The sequence below is a fragment of the Nuphar pumila genome, chromosome 8 (assembly GCF_984573655.1).
Source record: "Nuphar pumila chromosome 8, dmNupPumi1.hap1.1, whole genome shotgun sequence".
In the NCBI taxonomy this organism is placed as follows: domain Eukaryota; kingdom Viridiplantae; phylum Streptophyta; class Magnoliopsida; order Nymphaeales; family Nymphaeaceae; genus Nuphar; species Nuphar pumila.
In genome coordinates this window covers 81252758-81278018 of record NC_143256.1, presented here as the reverse complement: position 1 = coordinate 81278018, position 25261 = coordinate 81252758, and the positions used below count along the sequence as shown (strand labels likewise).

General features: G+C 44.7%; 1 protein-coding gene across 10 annotated transcripts in view; it reads right to left on the bottom strand.

The window, feature by feature from the left end:
• The window catches only part of LOC149829998 (2-oxoglutarate (2OG) and Fe(II)-dependent oxygenase superfamily protein), a 191896-nt gene that overhangs the window by 29773 nt on the left and 136862 nt on the right, over positions 1-25261 (bottom strand). For 6 of the 10 annotated variants that reach the window (XM_090016229.1, XM_090016231.1, XM_090016230.1 and 3 more), the window contains one exon: positions 13676-13743. The exons of 1 other annotated variant lie outside the window; for it this stretch is intronic. In XM_090016229.1, the coding sequence (XP_089872355.1) occupies positions 13676-13743 (68 nt within the window). Of the gene's footprint in view, positions 1-13675; positions 13744-13951; positions 14244-14491; positions 15494-25261 lie in introns of those variants that run through there. 3 more of the 10 variants (XR_016433780.1, XR_016433779.1, XM_090016234.1) reach the window with 2 other exon arrangements.

The window sequence follows — 25261 nt, the reverse complement described above, 5'->3', positions numbered from 1 at the left end:
GAAAGGCAGGGGCCTATGCCCCTGCTGACCAAAGAAAGGCAGGGGCCATAGGCCCCTGCTGGCAAACAAAAGGCAGGGGCCTATGCCCCTGCTGACCAAAGAAAGGCAGGGGCCATAGGCCCCTGCTGGCAAATGAAAGGCAGGGGCCTATGCCCCTGCTGACCAAAGAAAGGCAGGGGCCATAGGCCCCTGCTGGCAAACAAAAGGCAGGGGCCTATGCCCCTGCTGACGAAAGAAAGGCAGGGGCCATAGGCCCCTGCTGGCAAATGAAAGGCAGGGGCCGATGGCCCCCTGCTGGTGCAAAAGAAAGGCAGGGGCCATGGGCCCCTGCTGGCAAATGAAAGGCAGGGGCCGATGGCCCCTGCTGGCGCAACAAAAAGGGGCAGGGAGGAGGGGCTCGACCCCTCCCCTGCCGTAGCAGAGAGCAGGGAAGAGGGGCCCAGCCCCTCCCCTGCCGTACGGAAGTAGGGAGGGGGCTCCGCCCCTCGCCTGCCGTACGAAAGCAGGGAGGAGGCTCAGCCCTCCCCTCCCTGTGCAACGAAGAACCGAGGGGGGGGAGGAATGGGAGAGAGAGAGAGAGAGAGACGGAAAAAAAAGGGAGAAGAAGAGGAGGGAGAACGTACCTGGTGGTCGGCGGCGGCGGCGGAGAGAGGTCGCAAATGGCGGCAGCAGACGAGCGAGGGAGAGTCGGGAGGCGGTGAGGGAGAAGAGACAGCGAGGGGGAGGGTTTCGTATTTGAAACCCCCCCCTGCCTTATCTTTTTAAAGGCACGAGGGAGGCGGTGCCTCCATTGGGTCCGGGTCGGGTCCGGGTCCGGGTCCGGATCCGACCCGAATCCTAACCATTTTTTTTTTTTTTTTTTTTAACGGGTTGTTACATCCTACCCTCCTTAAAAATAATTTCGTCCGCGAAATTTTTATTCCTTACACTGGTCAAAATACAAGTCAGGGTATTTTTCCCTGATATCCGACTCGGGCTCCCATGTACATTCATTTATTCCATGGTGTTGCCAACGTACTTTTACAAGAGAAATCGTCTTCGATCTGAGCACTTGGTCTCGACGGTCAACGATTGCCACTGGTCTTTCCTCGAACGTCAAGTCCTTTTGGATATCCACATCATCATAATGAATGATGTGTGATGGGTCGTGAACGTATCTTCTCAGCATAGATACATGGAAGACGTCGTGGATCTGAGCGTACTGAGGAGGCAGCGCAACACGATAAGCCGCCTCACCGATCCAGGATCTCAAAAGGTCCGACGAACCGGGGACTCAGCTTTCCTTTCTTTCCAAAACGGAAAACGCTCTTTGTAGGAGATACCTTAACAAAAACCATATCTCCTGTTGAGAACTCCAGCTCTCTACGTCGACGATCAACGTAACACTTCTGCCGACTCTGCGCGGTACGCAAACGTTCCCTGATCATCTGCACTTGCTGAGTATAGTGCTGTAGCACTATAGGTGAATCTAACATCCGCTCACCAACCTCATCCCAGTAAACAGGTGATCGACAAGGCTTCCCGTACAAAGCTTCGTACGGGGCCATACCGATACTCGCATGATAACTATTATTGTACGCGAATTCTGCCAACCCGGTATGAGAGTCCCATTCTCCCTTCCAGTCTAACATGCACGCTCGCAGCATGTCCTCCAAAGTCTGAATCGTGCGTTCAGATTGTCCGTCGGTCTGAGGGTGGAAAGCGGTGCTGAATTTCAGTTTCGTGCCCAAGGCCAACTGCAGTTGTCCCCAAAACCTGGAGGTGAACCTCGGGTCACGATCGGAGATGATTGACACAGGAACACCGTGCAATCTCACAATCTCCCTGACATAGAGATCTGCCAAGCTGTCCAGGGACTGACTGAGCCGAAAAGGGAGGAAATGCGCCGATTTAGTGAGTCGATCCACGATCACCCAAATCGCATCGTGTTTCCTCCGCGTCCTTGGCAAACCGACGATGAAGTCCATCGTGATGTCCTCCCACTTCCATTGTGGAATCTCCATCTGCTGCATCACTCCGCCTGGTCGCTGGTGCTCGATCTTAACCTGTTGGCAAGTCAAACACTTCGAAACGTATTCGGCTACGTCCCGCTTCATTCCACTCCACCAATATCTGCGCTGCAAATCTTTGAACATCTTTGTGCCGCCCGGGTGAATCGTGTACCTGGACTTGTGGGCTTCAGCGAGAATCTCATCTCTCAAAATAGGGTCTTTTGGCACCCAGAGACGATCCTTACGCCATACACCTCCTTCCTCACTCAGACGAAAGGGGGTATCGGCCCGCTGCGCTAGAGCCTTCAGCTTTTCGTACTGCTCATCGCTCTTTTGACTAACAAAGATCCTAGATAATAGCTCAGGTTGAGCTACCATGCTGGAAAGACTGATCGAAACTGGAGTGACTGCAAACGGTTCCCACGATATCAAATCCTCGATCAGCTTCCACCCCGCAAATAACAAATTAACGGAAACGCTGGGAGACTTGCGGCTCAGAGCGTCGGCCACAACGTTTGCTTTTCCCGGGTGGTAGGACAAGGTAAAGTCGTAATCCTTGAGGAATTCCAGCCAACGCCGCTGCCTCATATTCAGCTCCTTCTGTGAGAACAAATATTTTAGGCTCTTATGATCTGTAAAAGCCTCGAACCGCTCCCCATACAAATAGTGCCGCCATATCTTCAATGCGAAGACCACCGCTGCTAACTCCAAATCATGAGTCGGATAATTCTTCTCATGTATTTTAAGTTGGCGCGATGCATAGGCGATCACTCTATCGTTCTGCATTAAGACGCAACCCAAGCCTGTCCCGGAAGCGTCGGTGTAAATCACGAAGCCGCCTTGACCCGAAGGTAAGGCCAAAATAGGAGCAGTCGTAAGACGTTCCTTCAACATCAGAAAACTGTTCTCGCACATGTCGTCCCACACGAACCTAGCTTCTTTCTTCAGGAGTTGCGTCAAGGGTAGAGAGATCTTAGAAAAGTCCTGGATAAATCTTCGATAATACCCAGCTAATCCAAGAAAACTCCGAATGTCACGAACATTCCTCGGTTGCTGCCAACTGAGTACAGCCTCGACTTTCGCTGGATCCACGGACACACCTTCCTTGGAGATGACATGTCCCAAAAACATGATCTCCTCGAGCCAAAACTCGCACTTAGAGTACTTAGCGTACAAACGCTCCTTTCGCAAAGTTTCGAGAATAACTCTCAAGTGCTCACGATGTTGCTCCCAGCTATCGGAATACACCAAGATGTCGTCAATGAACACGATCACGAAGGTGTCCAAGAAGGGTTTGAACACCCTATTCATGAGATCCATGAACGCTGCAGGAGCGTTAGTGAGTCCGAAGGGCATGACCGTAAATTCGTAATGCCCATACCTGGTCCGGAAGGCCGTCTTGGAGATATCATCTCCCTTAATTCTGAGTTGATGATACCCAGATCTAAGGTCGATCTTTGAGAAGATCTTGGCCCTCTGCAACTGATCGAACAGATCCTCGATGCGTGGCAACGGGTACTTATTCTTTATTGTCGCCTGGTTGAGCATCCGATAGTCGATGCACAATCGCAAAGATCCGTCTTTCTTCTTCACAAACAAGACAGGAGCTCCCCAAGGCGAGACGCTGGGGCGGATGAATCCCTGATCCATCAACTCCTGCAACTGCTTCTTGAGCTCTTCGAGCTCGGCTGGTGCCATCCGATATGGAGCTTTAGAAATTGGCGCAGTACCCGGCAGCAACTCGATGTTGAACTGCACCTCACGAGGTGGAGGAAGGCCTGGCAGTTCCTCCGGGAAGACGTCTGGAAAATCTCGCACAACCTCCAAGTCTCCCATCGAGACTCGCGTCGGCTCGGACTGGACGACACTAACCAGAAAGGCAGTGCATCCCTTCCTGAGGTAGCTTTGCGCCTTCAGCGACGAAATCAACTTGCTTGCCCGAACAGGTTTCACGATCTTGAATTCCACCTTGGGCATTCCCGGGGGAGACAAAACAATCTTGCTATCTCTGCAAAAAATCTTGGCATGATACTTGTGCAGCCAATCCATGCCTAGGATGACGTCAAATTCCGTCATCACTAGCAGGATAGCACAAACCGGTAAATGCCAATCTGCCAGGACTACGTCCAACTCTGGTACGTAGGTCGCACAAACAGTATTTTTTCCAATCGGGTTATACACTTCAAGGGTATTATGTAAGGGTTTTACAGGTACGCGCAAAAACTCGGCAAAATTTACCGAAATAAAAGAGTGTGTGGCACCACAATCAAAAAGCACAAAAGCCGCTTGGTTAGCGACAAAAAGGGTACCTTGCACTAGGTCGCCCTTGGTCAGCTGCTCGGCCTTGGCTGAGTAGACGCGTCCCGGTGCCCTCCTTTGACCGCTCGCCTGCGGTTGCGGCGTCTGATACTGCTGTTGGGACTGTGGTGGCCGAGGGAGCAGAGGTGCTCCGCTGGTCTGCCTGGCGTCGTCAGCCGCCTTTTTGCGACAGTCGCGCGCGTAGTGGCCCATCTTGCCACAATACAGGCATCCGCCTGTGTCGAGCGGGCACGCCTGCCCGATGTGGGATCGACCGCACCTGGGGCACACATTGCTCGTCTGCTGCCTGGCTGGAGGGTTGCCCTGAGGCCGCTGACGCTTCGAAGGAGGATATCGTCTCCTTCCTCCTTCGCTCTTCACAGGAAGGAACGATCGTTTGCCTGGGTCACCGGAAGGTGTCTTCGGCTCACCACCCGTAGCGGGTGGCCTCCTGCCCTGTGTACTCTTAGTGCGCTCCCAGGCCTCACTCAGGAGGGTGGCAGCAGCAACTGCCGCAGAGAAGGTCGAGGGCATGCTGGTTAGGACCCGATGCATGAGCCCCTCCTTTAGCCCCCGAACAAACTTTCCTGCTCGCTCGCGATCATCCGCGAACAGGTTGGGACAATAGGGTTCTAAGCGCTGGAATTTGGCGATATAATCCGTCAAACTCGAATTGCCTTGGCTGAGCTCCAAGAACTCCACCTTCTTCTTCTCCCTCGCATGAGGCGGGAAGTAGTTCCCCAAGAAAGCCTTTCTAAAAGCTTCCCAAGGAATGGGCGAAATTCCCGAAAACTGCATACTCCGGGCCATGTCCCACCAACTGCGGGCATTCTCCTTCAGCCTAAAGGTCCCGAATAACGTCTTCTTGTCATCGGGCACTGACAAGACCTCGAACACTCGTTCCACCTCCTTCACCCAGTTATCGGCCATGTCTGGGTCGGGCTTGCCATCGAAGGTCGGGGGGTCAAGCTTCAGGAATTTCTCATACGTCACTGCGGTATGCGGCTTCGGCTCAGAAACGGGCGCTGGTTCCCTTTGAGAACGAATCTGGTCTCGCATAGCCGCTGCTAGGGAACTTATGGAATCCAACACGAATCCCCGCTGATCTGACCAATCGTCAGCAGACCCTTCATTCGAGTTTCTTGCCATCCTTGGAGTAAACAAGGAATACCAATAATTAGAATTTTCAGGAGGCTCGAAATAAGCCAGAAACATAAGTACTATTCATGTTTAACATGAGTAGTTTAGGAAAACCCAGCAATGCTGGTACATAAGCAGAACGCGTAGCCTCTTAGCTTAACAATGCAAAAAAAACACTTACTAAGCAAAAAGAAAGGTATACTCACAGCGCGATGCGGATGCTCAATGGTCAAGAATCCTTACTTCCCTTAGCTCTGATACCAAGATGTAACGCCCCAAAATTTCAACTTTCAAACCTTTCATAAAACAGGCAAGAGACTAAAAGAATCTCTTTATTTCAGAGTTGGTTTAAGAAATAAGCGGAAGCCCATCCTTTTGTTAATTTTAGAAAGGCAAGTTGACCACTTTGGGCACGTTAGCTGAAGAACCAAAACATACAACCCATGCTACTTGAAAAAGGCACTTTCATTAAAAGAAGGTTCCAAAAGTACAAAATTCGGATGTCCCAAGGAAAATCCATTACAAGACCCAAAAACATCAGGACGCGAGCTAAGAGCAGGAAGAAGAGAGTCTTGAAACCATCTTGCCATCGCGCCATCGCCCGTGAAGTGCCTATTCATCACCTGTACCCATAGACTGGGTTAGTTTCGCTAAAGAAACTAGTAGGTGCACAAGATAGACTACAAGGAAACTGAATTATGTACATTTCATTCAGTAGGTTACGCAGTTTAAAGTAGATAAGCAGTTAAACAGGTAAGCAATGCAAGCAGATAAATAGTGCAAACGCGTATGTAGTGCAAGCGAATCAGTAGTGCAAGCGAGTCAATAGTGCAAGCGAGTGCAAGCGAGTCCAAGTGAGTCAGTAGTGCAAGCGAGTGCAAGTGAGTCCAAGTGAGTCAGTAGTGCAAGCGAGTGCAAGTGAGTCTCACTACTCAACAACCAGTGTGAACAGACTTTATGTTTCGATATTACTGGCCCGCGGGTACGCGCAGGCAAAACGTAGAAACAACTGAGACTAGTTCGGGCGTCTGTTATTCTATGTATTTGAATAACCCGAAAAGCTAGTTGAGTCCGCTCCAGAGGGACGGCTTTAGCCGAGAGAGGATTCCCCGAAGGAGGCAGTGCCACGGATGCATCCAACTTCTGCAGAAGTTTTGAGCTAACTATTGTAGCCCCTTTCCCCTAACTCCAATGACTGGGGAGGCCGGATCATTGCCCGTAGGGTGGTTGTTAACAACCTGTCCATTGGAGTTTGTACCGTCCTGTCCTCTCCCTTGACAGACCACTTGAAACGAACAGGTACGTTAGGGGTTGCTTAACTAACGACCCACTCTATGCTGTAGTCTTTAAACCACTCAAGCATCTTGCCTGTGAAGGCGAATGTGAGGCCATTTATGTGATTTCAGCATTGTGCATTTCGCACTGTTCGTGGTCGCACGACCGTCTCATCCGATCATCGCAGTACTAGACGTGTCGTGCACGACTACAAGTACTCTAGGATGAAGGGGGTATAGCTCCTCAAAAGAAGCCTCAACAGGAGTGTTTCACAAGGATGTAAAGTTTATCAACTTTACTATATCCTTTGAAACAGCAGTACCTTGTGCCAACATTATGCCTGCGATTTTCTAGAACCTCATCCGCTATCGGGGTATCTACATGCCTCGCATGACTCGACACCGGCCTCGATAGACGGGATACATGTTTCTCAACAGAACCTCCAACTCGTCTGCAGGACTGCATACTTAAGGAGTCAGGATCCTTGCAAGGTATCCCCCTCCTTAGACGAGGATGTAACGCTAGCTCCCATCTCAACTCTCGTTGCAAGAGAGAGAGGTGAATGCCTGAGGATGTCTTTAAGGCATATGCAAAGAGCAAAAACCTGTGCGGCATCTGCAATAGCAAAGCAGTAATAATACATACAAAAACAAGAGCCTAGGCGCAAAGCGCGGCGACAAGGTAAAGGCGGTAAGCAGAAGTGCGACACTGAACCTCGCCACGATGCGTGACGGCACATACAAACCATAAGCAAGAATGCAACACGAGATCTCGACGTGATACACGATGGTAAGTATAGACTGACATAAGGTAAAGGGCAAGGATCGTGAAACCGCGTCCTTGAGTTAAGTGCATACTCGTATAAATATATATATATATATATATATATTTGTATATATATATATATATTCATTTTATTGATCGTTTTTAGTTTAATTGAACTTAATTCAATTATCCAAGTCTTTCGTACAATCTTCCCCTACCTTGGAGGGTTACGAGCTTGCCGACGTCTGCGGACGTACACAATTGACGGCTCGGGTCGCGGAGCGCGAATGAGATCCGTCGTAGCTGCGAATATGCGATATTAACATGCAAGCCCCGACAAAGCAAAAGCAAGGCAAAGACTCAACTTCTCCAATACATAGAGTTGGGGCCAACGGTCCCAAATGACTCAAAACCAAAAAGGATGGGGCAGGGCCAAATGAGCCTTGCCGCCCAAAGAGGGATGTAGTCAATGTGAGCAGATGACTCACGTTCACTAGGAATTCCTCGCTGGAGATCAACAATTGTAATAATCTGTCCCCATTACGATGTAGCTTCCAAAGATTCCCCGGGTCTGTCGACCAAGGGTATAGGCTTGCGCACAAAAGGGGCAGGGGATCGGCCCCTACTGGCAAACAAAAAGGCAGGGGCCGATGGCCCCTATTAGCAAACAGAAAGGCAGGGGCCAATGGCCCCTGCTGGCACACAGAAAGGCAAAGGCCGATGGCCCCTGCTGGCAAACGAAAGGCAGGGGCCTATGCCCCTGCTGACCAAAGAAAGGCAGGGGCCATAGGCCCCTGCTGGCAAACAAAAGGCAGGGGCCTATGCCCCTGCTGACCAAAGAAAGGCAGGGGCCATAGGCCCCTGCTGGCAAATGAAAGGCAGGGGCCTATGCCCCTGCTGACCAAAGAAAGGCAGGGGCCATAGGCCCCTGCTGGCAAACAAAAGGCAGGGGCCTATGCCCCTGCTGACGAAAGAAAGGCAGGGGCCATAGGCCCCTGCTGGCAAATGAAAGGCAGGGGCCGATGGCCCCCTGCTGGTGCAAAAGAAAGGCAGGGGCCATGGGCCCCTGCTGGCAAATGAAAGGCAGGGGCCGATGGCCCCTGCTGGCGCAACAAAAAGGGGCAGGGAGGAGGGGCTCGACCCCTCCCCTGCCGTAGCAGAGAGCAGGGAAGAGGGGCCCAGCCCCTCCCCTGCCGTACGGAAGTAGGGAGGGGGCTCCGCCCCTCGCCTGCCGTACGAAAGCAGGGAGGAGGCTCAGCCCTCCCCTCCCTGTGCAACGAAGAACCGAGGGGGGGAGGAATGGGAGAGAGAGAGAGAGAGAGACGGAAAAAAAAGGGAGAAGAAGAGGAGGGAGAACGTACCTGGTGGTCGGCGGCGGCGGCGGAGAGAGGTCGCAAATGGCGGCAGCAGACGAGCGAGGGAGAGTCGGGAGGCGGTGAGGGAGAAGAGACAGCGAGGGGGAGGGTTTCGTATTTGAAACCCCCCCCTGCCTTATCTTTTTAAAGGCACGAGGGAGGCGGTGCCTCCATTAGGTCCGGGTCGGGTCCGGGTCCGGGTCCGGATCCGACCCGAATCCTACCCATTTTTTTTTTTTTTTTTTTAACGGGTTGTTACAACAGTGGTACAATACAGTACATGAAATATATCCATTTACATATACATATTTAACAAAAGATACACGGCAGACAGAAAACAAAAAAAAAGGAAATAACACGTTTCCACAGAGGTCGAGTTTCTCACAGGAAGAAAAGAGGATCACAGGCAGAAATATTTTCTGAAGAAAGGAATATTTTCCAGAACTCACGGCGAAATACTTCCAGAACCCACGAAACAGCAGAAATATTTTTCAGAATCACGAACTCACCGTGAAATACTTCCAGAACCCACAAAACAACATTTTCAGAATCACGAACTCAGAAATATTTTTCAGAATCACGAACTCACCGTGAAATACTTCCAGAACTCACGAAACAGCAGAAATATTTTCAGAATCACGAAACTACAGTAATCGAGCCAGCAAGGGGTAGTCTGTCACCGCGAAGCCGCGGTAGCTCTTCACTCCCAGTCGTCACGCTGCTCTAATACCATGAAAGAAGGGAGCCTTTGACCTCCACGCTGCACTCGTAACCGAGAGAGAGAGAGAGAGGTTCTGGAGAAAGGGGTGTCAGTCCATCGTGGTTGCACCTCTCATTCTATTAATGTATTAACTGTATAAAACTAGGGTACATAAATACCCCTTTAATAACAAGCTAATTTACACTATACACGAATTGGGTCTGGACCCGATCCAATTTATAAATGGATCGGGTCAGACACATACATAGTAATGACTTCTTTTCAGGAATCACGACCAACATAACTCTGCATACGCAGAAACTGAATCATAACAGCATAACTATGCATACGCAGAAACGGAATCATAACAGAGGTTGCTCCCACAACAATAATTTTTTGCTTCACGAAGTCACTTAGTGGCTTGCCCTGTGCTCTCACAACTCCCAGCAAACCAGCTAATGCAACACCAGTAGTCAGTCATATCTCAATCACGAGCAACAGCACACCCAGTGCAATTTCTGTGTCTCCCAAATAACAAGAAGTCACGAAAACAGAAGATACCAAAAACCACGACAAGGAGAGGGTATCGGAAGTCACGAAAACAGAAGATACCAAAAACCACGACAAGGAGAGTGGCCCAAAACATTAGGATATCACGACAATAAAAGAACTCGGCAACAAAACAGGGCAGGAAATCACGGCATCACGGCAGAGATAAAACTCGGCAACAAGGCATCACGGCAGAAAATCAGGGCAGGAAATCACGGCAGGGATAAAACTCGGCAACAGGGAATCACGGCAAAAAAAAATTGAGGAGCTACCAGACCAGCAGCACGCATCCTGCTTCCTTAGATCTGATGACAGATCTGGGCCATGACCTTGGTCAAATCCCAGATCTGTTATCAGATCTTACACAGAAAACTAACCAGCTGGCCTTATTAACAAAAGCTTTTCGTTCACGCTCCCACGATAGTTTGATCACGATCGATCACGCTCCCACGATCGATGGCTCTAATACCATGTAGAAAAAAGCACCGAACCCTAGGTAGAGAGAGAGAGAGAGGGAGAGATGGCTGCACAGATAAAACACGTTAACTTGTGTTATTAGGGCTTCTCTCTATATTAAATAGAGAGAGGCTAAAAAGAATAATTACATCTAAGCCCATTATGAAAACAAAATTTCAAATAGACTCTAATATAAAAAGACTTAACTTAAAACCACCTATTCTCAACATTTTCTAAAATCCTAATGATTCTAGAATATGATTAAAACATCCCACACCGAATATGGTTCTCATTATGAGTTCATCTAAACACTATACCAAGAATTCCAGATTTCCACCCTCATTATACAGTGTATAGTACATGCACAAAACCGAGGTTCTGTATTTGCACTAATTTTGAACCCACAAAGAGGGGTGTGCTGCAATGGCTCGCACACTTGCCATAAATCACCCTAAAAATAAAATCACAGCATAACCTACCCACTTAATCACTGTGAATCAGGAAGTTAAAAGTTGGATTTTCAACAATCAGAACACAAGAAATCCATTAAGCTATTCACACCAAAGGCTATTACCGATTAACTTTACACGAAAGCACCATCGTTGTAACCATATGAAAACCCCTCAAAATTTTGAAACTTCCTGATTTGGGGTGGGATACCACACAGTGCAGACATTGAAACACAATACACACAGAATCATAGTAAAACCCTACAACAAAAAAAAATTGATTTGGGGTTCACGGCCACTTATCCCCAAATTTTTTGATTTGGGGTTTACGGCAACCCTAAATCCCCTTTGCTTTCTGATTTGGGATTTACGACAACCCTAAATCCCAAATTCCCGATTTAGGTTTCACGACAAATCCAATGCATGCTTGATATTCAATATATATGCTAAAATCATCATAAAAACCTACCCTTTTTGAAGCTTTTCTCCCTTTTCGCCGAGTTTCCTATTGTTGTGCTCTCGATCAGCCGTGACTCTGCGGAGTCCCCTTGAATCGTGAACGAGAGAGAGCGAGAGATAACGAGGTAGTGAGAGAAAATCGGGGAGGAGGGGGTTTTGAAGAGATGAGGGAGAGAGATCGTGGGAGGAAAAATCAGGAAAGTCATGGGTCGGTTACCCACCTCACAGCGGCGTGCAACTGCCCTCCTCTCCCTTGCTTAAGAGCGTAAACCCCTCTTAGGGTTTCACATTCTCTTATATAAGTTTTTTTTTTATTAACATATGTTTTCTTTCTTACCCTTTTTAACGTGTATATCCTTTTTCTTTAATGCATGTCATCTTTCATTTTAACACACATGTATGTGCGCCTTTGGATCGACTGCGACCCGAGACCCATTTAAACTTTGGGTCCAACTTAAAACCATCCGGATCTATGGATCCGAATCTTTTGATTTGGACCACGCCCTAATGGATGCTATGGGTCCAGGACCCAATACATTCATGGATCCAATTAAGCAAATCCAGATCCGCCCAAGGATCCAAAACATTATAAAGTTTTTGGTACGATTTTGAATAGAGTACCATGGATCCAAAAGTAAATATTTATTTGGGCATTATGGTTTCCAATGTGCAATCTCCATTAAAATTTCAAAATATCCAGTATCCGAGATCGAATTAGAATTTTAATTGGACCCTTACCATATTTAAATCTCTAAAGTCCAGGATCCAAATAAAGTAGTGTGGATCCAAACATCGTATAGGCTATTACGGATCCCCATAAGGTGTTATAAATCCGATACAGAAATTTTATTATTAAGAATCTGATTTAAACTTCGTGGATCTACTCCATTCATCCTGGATCCAATATCAAAGATCTGATCTATTTGCCTAAAATCCCTTATCAAATTTAGTGATCCGCTATCTAAGATCCAAATGGAATATCGAAGATCCGAATATGATATTATGGATCCGATATTGAAGATCCAAACAAAATATCTGATATCTGAATACGAATAACACATAAAATAATAAAAAATATCGTTGTATCAGTTCAAGGACATAAATTTCAAGTTTATTTATCTGATAAAATTCACGGGTATTACATATGTAGCATTGGAATTCCAGTTGGCCGATTTCTTCATGAAAGTGTTCCTTCTCCCTAGTTTTATTTCTTGATAAACTTTCGTTGATTACACCCTAAGTTTGAGGGGGAGTGTTAAAGTTGTGTATATATATGCCTAGTTGTGTATATACACCTATATATTGTGTATGTATATATACATATAAATGTGTATATATGCCTAGTTGTGTATATACACCTATATATATTATTGTAATAAGTAATACCCATTAGGGGTATTTTGGTCTTTACTATTTATGTAATAGGTTGTTCTCATTAGGGGCAATTGACTCTTTCGCATATTCTTCTTTTTAATTTTCTTTTTGTATTACATTAGGGGCATAATGGTCAAAGACCATTACAACAATTGGGAGCTCCCCAACAACTATAATTATAACTGTTGGGAGCATCCCAATGACCCCTTCTTGTGTTATGCTTGTCTCAAGCACTCCAACCACAATAATATTTATGTTTTTTATGTTTGTTCTTGCCCTTAAGTGGCTTTGTGATTGTGTTTTGCATTGACCCATAAGAGGTCCTTTGTTTGTGCACACTCTTGTATGATTGAAAGCCCATAAGAAGCATCTATTTGTGCACTTGTTTCATTGCAGTAGATTCATGTTGCAAGCTCTTTGACAGCTTTATGAATTTTTCTTGGTTCATTATATGAGAATTTTGTTGCTATTTGTTCATTATATTAAATTCCTTCAAGTTACTTTAATCAAGTGCATATGCAATTATGTTATTTGTGAATATACAATAGAACTTGGTTCTGTTTATGTCAAAGATTATTGTGTTTGTCATCTTCAGGATGAAGCTTCAATTTAGTGGAAATAGAACACTAAAACTCAATATGTTCATTGATTGACTATTTTGTTAGCGGGTCAAAGTTGATTCTAGCCAAATTGATATCAGAAAGATATGATGTAAATATAATAGAAAAAGAAATGCAATGTCCCCAAGTACTGATGGATCAATCAGATAGGAAAACAATCACTAAGCTATTCTCAAAGAAGTCAAATTGAAAAACCATGAGAGACCTATACCAATATTTTCCAACAGATCATGAAGGTACTGACCAGTTAGGTTGCATGAAAAGTGCATAAGTTGTTCGTCCAACACCATAAGCCTTGTCATTGTTTGGGGCCTATCACACAAAAGCAAAGGATCCAAGAGACAAAAAAAAAAACTCATAACTTGATAAAAAAACATCTTAAAATGGAAAATGCAGTGCAAGCTATCTCTCCAAATTCACAGATGAATACTTGAAAAAGAACAATCCCACAGTATGAGAGGGATCAATTGGTTTGATAGCCAAAAGATCCAAACCACAATCAAAATCGTTAGTAAATCTATTAGTTTTGCCACTTTTCTTTTTCTCTGAGAAGATATTATCAAACATAACAGATAAGCACCAACGAGGGCTCTGGCTGTTTGGTAGGAGCAGCTGTGCAAGTCACCATGCAATGGAACTTTGCAAGTTTGAACCCCACAGGTATGAGTGGTTCAATAAGTGCCTGGTTGTATAGCCACCGTAGGGCTCGTCTGCTGGAAAGGAGGTGGGCCTTAATCCCCCAGCTTGATCATCAAAAAGAAATATATAGCAGATGTGCTGGTCTACTCATATCAGAACAGAAGAAGTCACACCTGTATTCATGAATAAAACTTGAAAACATCAAACCTTGAATATGTGTACCATTTAGACAGTAACATGTCATAATATTATCGTGGGATATTCAGAGTCCACATTGTGAGATTAAAAATCTCATCTGCTTCCAATGTATAGCAACGTTATTCAGATTTTATACTTTAAAATTTTCTTTTGCTTTTCAATCTTTTAAATATTATGTATTACCGAAAATTTCCTGATATTTCGCAGAAAACAAAACAATGATATTTTGCTCTCAATTCCCATGAAAGACTTCATAATCTCTTAAAATTTCTTTGCATGTCAAGGTAAAACTTGCTAACCTGTTGATCAATACAAGGACATTTCCACAATTGTCCTAGAATATTACAAAATTCTACCTATGTCAACCTAATAGAGCTTTTAGTCTATTCTTTTCCATTATCTGTTGCTTATATGTGTGGGTTTCAACTTTCAACACAGTTTCTTTTTTTTCATAGTACAACAGTGTTTGTTTATAAGATCAATTCTGAATTCCAACATAGTAAAGGTCCTTTCTGGCAATAATGAACACCTTTCCATTCTTCGGCATATCAAATTTCAGATTACAAGTCCACATTGTACTGTTACATGATCAAGTCAATGTTCAATTATTGAGCTTGGCCTGGTATAATTAGAAAAAACTTTGGAAAACAACCTACATTACTAAGCATAAAGTGGCCGCTATATGTGCACGTGTGTATAAAAAAGGACATCAAAATATCATAAGCTTCAATAAGAGTAGAATAGAAATCTCCCTCAATCATATAAACACATTAGCACCGCTGGACAGATGGTTGAAATATATCAGCAATAGACACAAGCATTGCATGAGTTCCAAGTTGATGTGTAACGCCCCAAAATCTTGAACTTGAAACCTTTTATGAAAAAGATTGAAAGCTTTGAAATTGATTATTTATCAGAGCTTGAAACAGGAGTTCAGTGGAAAATCATGTTTGAATAGCAAGTCCCTAGACCTTGGGCGCATTACAGTGCAAACTTTCCTTTACAAACCGATTTACAACTCAAATATATTTATTGAAAAGAGGAAACGGAGTTTTGTTAACACGGTTTTAATAATTCATGGTTTTAAACAAAAGAGAGGCTTTCAAAGAAGCTCTATATCATATTTACCAAAATATCTTCAGGAGCGAAACGTCAAGGAAAGGGGTCTCGCCTTGAACTCATCACGTTATCGTATCATCACAAGCTGTCTCAATCTGTCCACCACCTGTCCATGAAATGGGTCAGTTTCACGAAAAACTAGTAAGGATGCAAAAGACAAGAAGGAACAAAGACTGCAATAAGCAAGATAATTGCTCAACTAAACAGGAGAAACAAAACAGAGCTAACTATACAGTATGGCAAGCAAATCTCCAGTAAAGCAAGTAGTAACGGACAAAGTGCTAAACAAGCAAAATAAGCATCTATAGCAATCCAACTGATTCCATAGGCAAGGAGTAACCAGCACCACCAAGCAGTCAAGCATAATACGCAGGATAACTGAATAAGCATTTATAACGGATCTCACAATGCATGCAATTACCACTGAATTCTTCAATCTACCAATAAGTAACTATATTAATCATAAGGTGCAAGCCATTGCACAACAAGTAGTTTATAAGCTACCCGTGATTAAGCAATCACATGACAATAGTTATATATTAATTATAAGGTGTAGGCAGCTTGTAATACAAACAACTACATTAATCCAAGTGGTAAATAGTTTGTAGATTACGAGCGGTAAGCAGTTACATTCGTCATATAAACAGTTCGCAGATTATGAGCTGTAAGCCGTCATATTTGTTATAAGAGATGCAAGGCAACAAGTGTTATATTACAACAAGCACGAATAGTTTCACTCAGTAGTAAAGCAAGTCACATGCTAATATATTGCAACTAACATAATGCTATTATTATAATCATTTAACTAGTACGAGTAGCTAGTTATTAGCCAAGAACTACGTAAGCAGTTCAACCAACAAGAGCAGCGTCACAACAAGCGTGTATAGTTCAATGAGTAGTACACTGAACTACAAGGCAAACAAGCAAGTCATATCACAGTACGCACATCTCAATAATACTGAGTAGATTACATTTTGTTCTGATTATTAACGGGCTACTGTGGGTACGCACAGGCAAAATGTAGAAACAGTCAAGATCGATCCGGGGGTGTATTATGTCATGTATTTTATGATACCTAGAAATGACTGACTGAGTCCGCTCCTAAAAGGACGGCCAGTGACCAAGAGAGTCAATCCCCAGAGGCATTCGTGGGCCATGGATGCATCCAAACTTCTGCAGAAGTGGCCTAAAGGCTATTTTTGTAGCATTTCTCCTAACTCCGATGACTGGGGAAGCCGAGTCTTTTGCCCGTAACTACCATTAATGGCATGTCCATCGGAGTTTTGTACCATTCATCCTCTCTCTTAATGAACCATTTTGAATGAGCACGATGGGGGTTTCTTAACCGGCGCCCAGAGTTACCGGAAGCGCCTAGGTAAAAGGGGAAGGGCGCTTCCCCGAAGCGCGAAACGTCGCGCTTCCGAAGCGTGAGGGGAAGCGTCCCCCTTTTTGGGGAAGCGTGCTTCCCATTTATGGGAAGCGCGCTTCCCCCTCGCTTCCCCATTTTTTCTATTTTTTCGCTTCCCCCTCGCTTCCGGTTCGCTTCCGAGACGGTTCAGAATTTTCTTCTAAGTAGTCTCACGCTTCCCCGCTTCCTAAAGTTTTTAAAGTGCCTCGCTTCCCGCTCTTGCTCCCGCTTCCTCGACTGGTAACTTTGTCGTCGCCCCATTCAACATGCTCGGGACCATTATGCCCGCTCGAGCATCTTGCTTGTGAAGGCGCATGGTCACCATTATGTGAATTGTACGTGCCAATGCATGTTCGAGGCAACCACACACCTCTCATCCTACTCACCGCAGTACGTAATGTACCTGTTCAAAAGTACAACCGCGATGAGAGCGGTCAACTTATAGTGAGGGTAACAACATCACCATTTTGTGATCTCAAACACGTGCCATTGTACGTTCGAGGTAAACATAGACCTCTCATCATACTCATCGTAGTACGCAATGTACCTTTTCAAAAGTACAACTACGATGAAAGGGGCATGGATTTCTCAAAAGAAAATCCCTACAACAATGTTTTGCCGATAAGATATGGTGTAACCATTCAAGTTCAAACTTGTCATGCTCAGGTCCTTTAGACCATCACGAGCCTCTTGCTTGTTAGGCAAGCATCGATATTACATGATTATCATAAAGCATCAAAACACGCTTCGAGGTTACTACAAACCTCTCATCTTGCTCCTCATAGACTAAACATATCGTACATGACTAAGGGTACGACTATGAGGAGAAGGGCATGGATTTCTCAGAAGAAATCCATCAGCAATAATCTCGTGAAGGAAGAAAAGCGCCAACTATGTTAGTTTGGCCAGAAAACCCAATAGCTAGGTCTCGCATCAAAGGTGATGCAACATTGGTCTAGCAATGGCGCAGGTTCCTTAGTAGAACCTTCGCCTATCTCATGGGCAAGCCCTTAAAAAGGGTTATCCGAGTTGTATCGAATACACAAATAAAAGTTGTAGAACACTTCTCCCAAATCCATCAATTTGAGAGATCCAGAGTTGTATCGAATACACAAATAGAAGTTGTAGAACACTTCTCCCAAATCCATCAATTTGAGAGATCCATCTGCAATCTCACAAAAGACTTTCGGAATATGTTTTATAAAACTATACGTTTCAAAAATAGGTTGATGCCTAAAAGTCATCCCTTTTTGGAGGACCAAGTACATAAGTGTGCATCGTGTCTTTTAAGACAAATGAACAAGTTGGAATACGCTCGAAGCTGCACTCAGTGAGTGCAAGCCAACAATGAGCAAGCCCGTGCACGTTACAGTGCGGCGATAGAGCACGATCGATCCGCAAAGTGCGAAACTGCATGTTAAGCGTAAAACTTTGTAAGCAGTGCATAAAGTACAAAATCGTACATCAGCTAATCAGTCAAGCAGATACGTGAATACTCAAAGGAATGCACGAGATATGAAACCGTACCTCGATCAATCAAACACACAAACAAGTGACATACCTAAAGCAGTGCACGAGGTACAAAATTGTACCTCGGCTAACCAACGTACGAACAAATAATACGCAATACAATACACGATGTGCAGAACCGCACCTTGGCCAAGCCAACACATAAGCAAGTAAATATGCAAGGCTGAAAAGAGCATAAATAACTTAGACCAATAAGAACAGAAAGGAAAGCCTTGGCGCATAAAGCGCGGGGCAACAGAAAAGAAAATACAGGTAAAGGTGGAACAGAAGCCTGAGCACATATAGCGTGATGGCAAAGTAAAGACAATAAAGTAAAAAGCCATGGCGCATAAAGCGCGGGGCAGCATAAAAGTAAAGTACAGAAAAGTAAATAGGACAAGGATCGCGAAACCGCATCCTTGAATTAAAAGACATGAAATGTAAATACATGAATTAAAAGTCTGGGCACATATAGCATGGCGTAACAGAAAAGGAAAGTGCAAGAAAAGTAAAGAGGGCAAGGATTGTGAAAACGCGTCCTTGAGTTAAAAGAATTATGTATATATTTTATATGTATACATATATCATCGTCCTCTTTCATTTTTAGTTATCTTTCCTTATTTTAGCATTTATCCGTTCGTTGTCCTTTTATGCAAGAATCCCCTACCTTGAGGGGTTGCGGTTCAGCATACGCTTGCGAGCGTAGGTAAGCACAGGCTCAAGCTACAAAGAGCGAGTCGGCTCCGCCCTTCAACCTATGATGCTTAGAAAGTAAGTGATATGTCGTTAAAAGAAGAAACACAATAAGCACAAGCCGAGCCCTAACCCATTATCATAAGATCACAAGGAGGGGCTTGGTTCCTCGCTTGCAAGCAGCAGAGGCTTCTTGCCTGCAGGCTGCAGAGGCAAAGACTCTGCACCCTGCCTGCAAGGGTGTCAGAGGCAGGGGCCTCACCCCTACTTGGCAAAAAGCAGCAGAGGCAGGGAGCAAGGGCTCCCTACCTGCCAGGACAGAGAAGGCAGGGGAGGGAGAAAAGACTCCCTGCCGAACCTGCCATAACAGGAAAGGGAGTGACACCCCTGTCGGAACACGAATCAGGTAAGGGGGCGCAACCCCCTGCTGGAAACGAGACAGGAAGGGGGGTGAAGCCCCTGCCGAAAAACAAACGAGATGCAGGGGGCTTCGCCCCCTGCCCAGAAAATCAGAGGCAGCAGGGGAGGTAGAGCCCCCCACCGAAAATCGAGAGACAAGGGGCAGAGCCTCTCACCGGGAAGAGTACGTAGAGGCAGGCCCCCTGTCGGAAACACCAGCAGAGGCAGGAGGGTCACCCCCTGCCAGGAAACAGGAAGGCAGGGGAGGCTTTGCCCCCTGCCGGAAAACCAAAGGAGGCAAGGGCTTTGCCCCCTGCCGGGAAAACAAAAGCAGAGAGAGTGAAGAGATGAACAGGGAGGGCTCGACCACTCCCTGCCAACCGGAACACAAAGAGACGATAGGGGTTGGCCTATGCCGACCCATCCGAACATAGGGAGGTGGCAGGGGCTCGACCCCTGCCCACCCAATCGAGAAAAAGAGAGGGAGGCATCGACAGGGCTCGGCTCCTACCGTCGTTCCCAAATTCAGAGAGGTGGCAGGGGCTCGACCGCTGCCAAGCTACCGAGAACCAGAAGGGAGGTGGCAGGGGCTCGGCCCCTGCCGTCCTGCCTGAACAAGAGGCAGGTAGGGGGGCCTTGCCACCCTGCCGACCAAGGCATAAGGGCCACCCAGGAGCCCTCTGCCAGACAGAGGAGGCGACGCAGGCGGCAGCTACCGCCTGCTAGAAGGGAAAGGGGGGGAAGATAACCGAGGGGAGGGGCTCAGCACCTCCCTCCCTAGTAGACCCAGAGCCACCACGATGGTGGCTCTGGTCAATCGACCCGAGAGCAGGAGGGTCGAGGGAGACGAAGAAGAGAGGAGACAGCGAGGAGGGGTGCTCGGCACTTCCCTCCGAGTAGACCCAAAGCCACCCTCGATGGTGGCTTTGGTCCACCACCACCAAACGGGAAAAGGGGTGGGGTTTACCTGGGAAGACCACGGCGACGGGGGAGTCCGCGGATGGCACAGGTGATGGCGACGGCGTCGGGGACGTTGGCCAAGCTGCTAGAGCAAGGGCGACGACGGTTGGTGGTCGGACGAGAGGAGACACCAGGGCTACCGACAGGGGTAACAGAGAGAGAGCTAGGAGGGTCTCATTGTCGGGACTCGAGCAGAAGGGAGGAGAGCAACGGCGGTGCTGTCGCTGGTGGTCGCTGACGTCGGGTGGCCAGAGAAGGGGGGTCGCTCGCAGGGGGAGATAAAGAGAAGAGGAAGGGGGACGACGATGTTGTCGACGGTGTCTTCCTGCTGTCGGTCACGGGTGGTCGCCGAGGTGGATGCGGGCGAACATAGAGAGAGGGGAGCGAAGGTCGCCAGCACAGTCGCCGACAGCTGCTCGAAGAAAGGGGAGGAGACTAGAGGCAATGTCGGTCAGACGGGAGAAGAGGCGACAAAGGTGGAGGATCGCCGACGACTCCGATCGTCGGTGGCCGCAGAGGAGGGGGATGTTAGACGGAGACGAGAGGCAGAGAGGAGAGAGAGAGAAGGGGCGTCGGGGACAGGGGGCGGAGCAGAGGAGAGAGAAGGGGCGAGGGTTTTGCCCCTCGTCTTCCCAGCCTGCGTCTTTTAAAAGTTGGAGGCTCTCGAACATTCGAGAGCCCGGGTCCGTGTCAAACTTGGGTCCGGGTCAGACTCGGATCTGAGCCCGACACGACGGACCAAACCTCGACGCGTCACGTGTCCGACATAGATTGTTTTTTTTTACAGTCTTTATATGATGAGATCTTGCAAGTTAGAAATGGTGCTTTGTCTGCCTATTCGTCAGGAGGTGATCAATTCATTTATGAAAATCTTTGTCAATAGTAAAGTGAAACATAAGTTATTGGAATCCAAAGAAGTTGGAGACTTAAAAAAAATCCATATTCTTTAAGCAGTCATTCAAGCTAATAATAGGTCATAATAGCACGAGTTCTGGCTAATGATGGCCCTTGGAAGCACTTCATGAGAACTTTGTTCTTACCTAGGAGATGATAATTCCAAGGGTAAACTAAAAGTAAAATTTGAGCACTCTACCTCTTACCAGTAAAATCAAACTTGAATCATAGTTTTTCAGATAAAGATAATATAAGGTGAAGATTATAAAGGATAAATATTAGATAGTTCAATAAACAATCCCAGGATGGCTAGGCCATGCTCTTGAAAAAGATTGAATAGCACCAAAAACTTGCACATAGAACATTCATGAAAAACAAAAGACAAATTAAACTGCCACTAGCCACAGGTAAGGTTACAAATTATCAAATAATTACATGTATCCGTGAAGCCTACATTAAGTTCCCAAGAAAATTATTCATGCAATTATGAATAATCTATTGTTGTACCAAAGCAAACCAACCAAAACCAAACTAAAAGAGCACAATGATTGGACTATATCTTGTGTCATGAAATACAAAATAACTATCCGATGTCACTTATGGGCTTACAAACACACAAAAGTATACACAACCAAAGACCGTTTATGGGTCAAGATACAAACACAAACCCCACTAGTGGGCAAGAGAGAGAACATAAAAAATATAGGATCTTATTTCAATAAGTGAGACAAGCATTAATACAAGAGGGGATTCATCCCCTATTTATACACAAAGAGGGACCAAAAAGAGCCATTGGGAACACTCCCAAGTTCCCAACGACTCTTTTATCAAGGGAATTACAAAGACAGTAATGCCCTTGACAAAAAGAAGAAAATAAAAAAGGTAAAAAATACCTAAAGTTTCCCTAATGAACACGACTATTTACAAAAGGCAAAAAGAACAAAATACCCTAAATGGGTATTTACCTATTACATTATTACGAGTATATATATATATATATATATACTTTAACATCTTGCACATCCATTCAAAAGGATGACATTAACTAGGGGTGAAAAGGTGTTAAATTGGGGCTAAATCATTACTGATATCTGGAATAGTAGATCCAAATCCCAATCCAAATCAAAACTAGCCTTGAAGAAAGGAGCAAAATTGGAGTCAGACTTTTGTATGATAATTTTGGATCCCATTAAAAATATTTAAATGAACCTAGCCCAATGTTAAAAATAAAATTGTATTCAAATACCTGATAAGGGTATTTTTGTCTTTTATTATATAGTACAGTCCACTAGGGACTGAAATATAATTTATCATTGTAATAAATAAACTGCCCAAAAGCCATATTATGACTGTTAGGCACAACAGTCATATTTATGACTGTTGGGCACAACAGTCAAAATATGACTGTTGAGAGGCAGTCCAACTAGACGTTGGACTGCCACCCAACAGTCATAATAATGATTGTTGGGAGGCAGTCCAAAGAGTCGGACGGCCTCCCATGTGCTGGAGTGAGGCACTCCCTTGTTATTCCACAATGCTCTTAGAAGCATTTGAGGGTTTTCTCTAGAGTTTTTCCTATCTTATAAGCTTGTATGCCTCTTGTGTTGTTTGATATTTTTATCTTTTTTGAGATTGTATTTGGTCCATTAGTGACCAACCTTAAGTGAGTTTATTAAAGTCCTTTGTTGGCATTGTGTTTGTTTCACTATTGTTTCATTTTACCTTGTTTCATTACATGGTATCAGAGCTAGGCTCTTGAAAGAAGGAGAATTTAGTGAAGAAAGTGTTCTTCGATCATTGATCATTCCCTATCTCCTTTATTGTAAACTCAAGTATTCATTATGGGAGAAAGAGAGTCTGCCACCGTCATCACCTACAAACTCAATGAAAACAACTACCTGATGTGGGCGACAGCTATGGAGAATCATATCAAAGAAAAAAAATTGTGAGGTTTTGTTAGTGGTTCTACTAGTGAACCACAACTCAAATTGACTAGAAGAGAAGGAGATCAAGTCAAAGCCTTGTCCGAAGAAGAAAAAGAAAAAGCCTTAGAAGAATACCAAAATAAATTGGAAGATTGGGAGGCAAGCAATGCACAAATACTCTCATGGTTTATGAATATCATGGAGTTCAAGATCGCCACTAATATCATCAAATTCAAGAAGGCATGTGACGCATGGAGCTTTCTAAGAAGTACCTTTATCAAAAAGGATATGGCTAGACTTTATTATCTCCAAGACAAGGTACGTCATTCAAAACAAGGAGATAAAAGTGTAAAAGATTTTAACGGTATTTTATCTCCTATTTGAGATGAATTAGCCATGTTGAAACCAAAATGGGAAGGTTCGGCTATTGATATGAGGACTCAAATCGAAAGAGAAAATCTTTTCTCCTTTCTTTATGGCCTTCGACCGGAATTTGAGCAAGTAAGATCTTCCTTACTTCATAAGACCACTTCTCCTTCTATAAGTGAGGCCCTTGCTCAAATTTGTCAAGAAGAGACAATACTTGGAATGCACAAGTCTAATGATGAGATCCTTGCCATACAAGACCCAGAAATTTTCTGAAAACATATAAACCACCTCACTTTGAGAAGAAGTTCAATGGGGAAGGACACAATGGAGGAGGATTCAAAGGAAAAATTATTTGTCATCATTGTAAAGAACCCGGACATATAAGACCGGAATGTCCCAAATTTAAAAAGGTGGCCGCCTTAAGTGAAGAACCTTAAGAATCAAGAAAAGGGGGCAACTTCAATGAATTAAATCTTGCTCAAATAGCAGAAGTCGTCTCACAACTTCTCAAGGCTACACCCTCTACATCCGGGACTGTCATCTCTTCCTCGTCTCCTCCAGGTAAGACCACTTGGATTCTAGACTCAGGTGCTTCTTTCCACATGACTCATAATGAGTCTCTATTATCCGATTACACTAAATCATATTTCTCATGTGTGTCAACTGCCGATGGTACCTCTTTAAAAGTCAAAAGCTTAAGAAACCTTAATGATATTTCAAAAAAATTCTTTGTTCCAAAAGTGAGTCATTCCCAAACTGGATTTAAATCTTTTTGCGTTCTCTCAAATTGTTGACTATGGTTGTAAAGTATTCTTCTCATCTAAGGCGTGTTGGGTGCAGGATCTCCAGTCAGGGAAGCTGATTGGGCAAGACCATAGACAAGTAGACCTTTACTACATGTGTAACGCTCCAAAATTTTAACCCATTTTTTTTAAACAGCGGAAACAACAAATACTATGAGGTTAAACATTCCATAACATTACAGTAGAGAGCAAACCAAATCATTTATTTCATTTCATTTTCAAATGAATAATAACATCAGAGTTTAATGACATGTTCTAATAAATAAAAAGAAAACCAAAATATTCCGAGAACAGTAAATCCAAAGTCTTGATCGAAGCCTCATCCCGCAGTCGCCCATAACTCTATTCTTCACCTGAAAAATGATAAATTTATAAGAATTAGACTACAACTGTCTAAGTAGGAATTACTGTAATTTTTCTTGCAGGTATATCATGTGTCAAGTATGTGATGTGGGTGCCATGTGTGATTTTTAGCATATACAAGATTAAATAAAGAAACTACACAACAACAATAACATGTATATCCTTTAATCTAACAACCACAACATTAGCATGGATAACATTTAACTACACATCAACATGATTCAAATATCTCACATGTAAAAATTTTTAAAGCATGCTAAAAGTACAAAACTATATTCTGAAAGAGTTATGAAGTTATAAATCTAGCAATTTACTCAGTGTGATACCTAAAATGTTCTAATTAATGTTTATCTTTATTTATCATGAGGGTACACGCGGGCCGAATCACCCGTAACGGAAGAAAACATTCAGAGGTTTATTATTCATAGGTGTCTTATTAACCTGAACGTTCTAACTGAAACTGTAAATCCTAAAGGAGCGGTCAGTGACCGAGAGAACCTCCCAAAGACCAAAACCAAAACAGAATGCATCCCTAACTTCTGCAGAAGAAC